The 1,418-nt window shown below is 42.4% G+C and overlaps 1 protein-coding gene across 1 annotated transcript; it reads right to left on the reverse strand.

The window, feature by feature from the left end:
* Positions 1-55: 55 nt before the first annotated feature.
* Positions 56-1,396, reverse strand: LOC103399123 (collagen alpha-1(XXVIII) chain; the record flags this gene model as incomplete). Its single annotated transcript, XM_008337862.3, has 6 exons — positions 830-1,396; positions 681-749; positions 521-589; positions 357-425; positions 198-278; positions 56-91 (listed from the first exon to the last, which is right to left on the reverse strand). Coding segments are annotated over exons 1-6 (369 nt in total), but the record flags the coding sequence as incomplete, so codon positions are not given.
* Positions 1,397-1,418: the final 22 nt, after the last annotated feature.

The following is a 1,418-nucleotide window of genomic DNA, read 5'->3' on the forward strand; positions in this document are numbered from 1 at the left end:
CTAAGACCAAATATGTAGAAAATGGAAGTAGAAAAAGATGGGGAAAAAGACTCACTGTAAGTCCAGGTTCTCCTTTCTGTCCAACTCTACCCTGTGAGGTGAAATTACTTTTTAAAAATTAATTGTGAACAGAATCATTGCTTTCCCATCAGGTAAACAATGACTTCCTGAATTCTGGAATCGAACAGTTCTAGTACCACTAATCCAGGTATTCCAGGTTCTCCTGGTTCTCCTCCGTCTCCTTTTGTTCCCTTCTCACCCCTGAACCCTCTGTCGCCCTAAGAGAACAAACAGGTACAAGTCCAGCTCTGAGATTAAAATCAGAAAGTAGTCTCTGACCAGGGCCTTATCATCACCTTATCTCCCTGTAGACCCTGCCCTGGAAGACCTCTTAGACCTGGAACCCCCTGAAATCCTGGCTCGCCCTGGAAACATGGAGGAGATCATAAGTCCATGTGACATTTGTTCTTCAAAACCAAATACAAGGGATTACTGTGGGTGTGTCAGGTAAGAGCAGCACCTTCTGTCCTTGAATACCTTCCCCAGGCAACCCTGGTGGGCCCATTAATCCCATCTGTCCGATGGAGCCCTGCAGTGATGATAAAGTTAAATTTCTGAGGAAAAAAAAGAAGTCTAGAAGATGTTTTTACAAATACGAGATTTCTGAGAAAACAAATTACCTTAGGACCAGGTTGACCGATTCCTGGAGGTCCTGAAGGTCCAGGAGGTCCAGGTAACCCCCTGTCTCCCTGAACACGAGACAGACCAATCAGCAAGATATGGACATATTCTTGAATAAAGTCTTTCTAAAAGGAAACTTAAAACTAACCTTCGAACCAGGTAAACCAACACCGTCCGGTCCAACTTCTCCCATCAGTCCAGGAGGCCCAGGAAGACCCTAAAATGCAGTTTATATCAAATATTAAATATCACTTGGTGATGGTAAGTTAAGTCAATAAGTAAAAAAATGTCGGTTTACTCACAGGGACACCAGGGAAACCTTCACCTTTTAATCCAGGTGGACCAGCAGGTCCTGGTGATCCTCTGTCACCCTGCGGACCAATACGTAATACTGTAATACTTCATTAATTCAGATTAGGTTAGTCAAACTTCACATGTAATTGCTATAGTCTAAGAACCGTTAGAAGTATCAAGATACGATAAGTAGCAAGGAAATAGCTTAAAGGTAGCCTAGAGAAACAGTGAAAACTGTAAAGATATAGCTGTAAAGCAAACAAAAAACTTGACGTTGGCTAAGTCATAACTTTTGCTAAAATAAGCAGGTATTTGTCATCAGGTTAGCTAAGAGGAATGATCAGTGTTGGTTAGTCCTGGGTTCGATTCTTTAAGGAACCACATTTCCTTAGTGATACCTCCTGTGTGGCAGCCAATGAGTTGCAACCACATACTTAATGGCG

The sequence above is a fragment of the Cynoglossus semilaevis genome, unplaced genomic scaffold (genome assembly GCF_000523025.1).
Source record: "Cynoglossus semilaevis isolate Cse_v1.0 unplaced genomic scaffold, Cse_v1.0 C19200196, whole genome shotgun sequence".
Lineage (NCBI taxonomy): Eukaryota > Metazoa > Chordata > Actinopteri > Pleuronectiformes > Cynoglossidae > Cynoglossus > Cynoglossus semilaevis.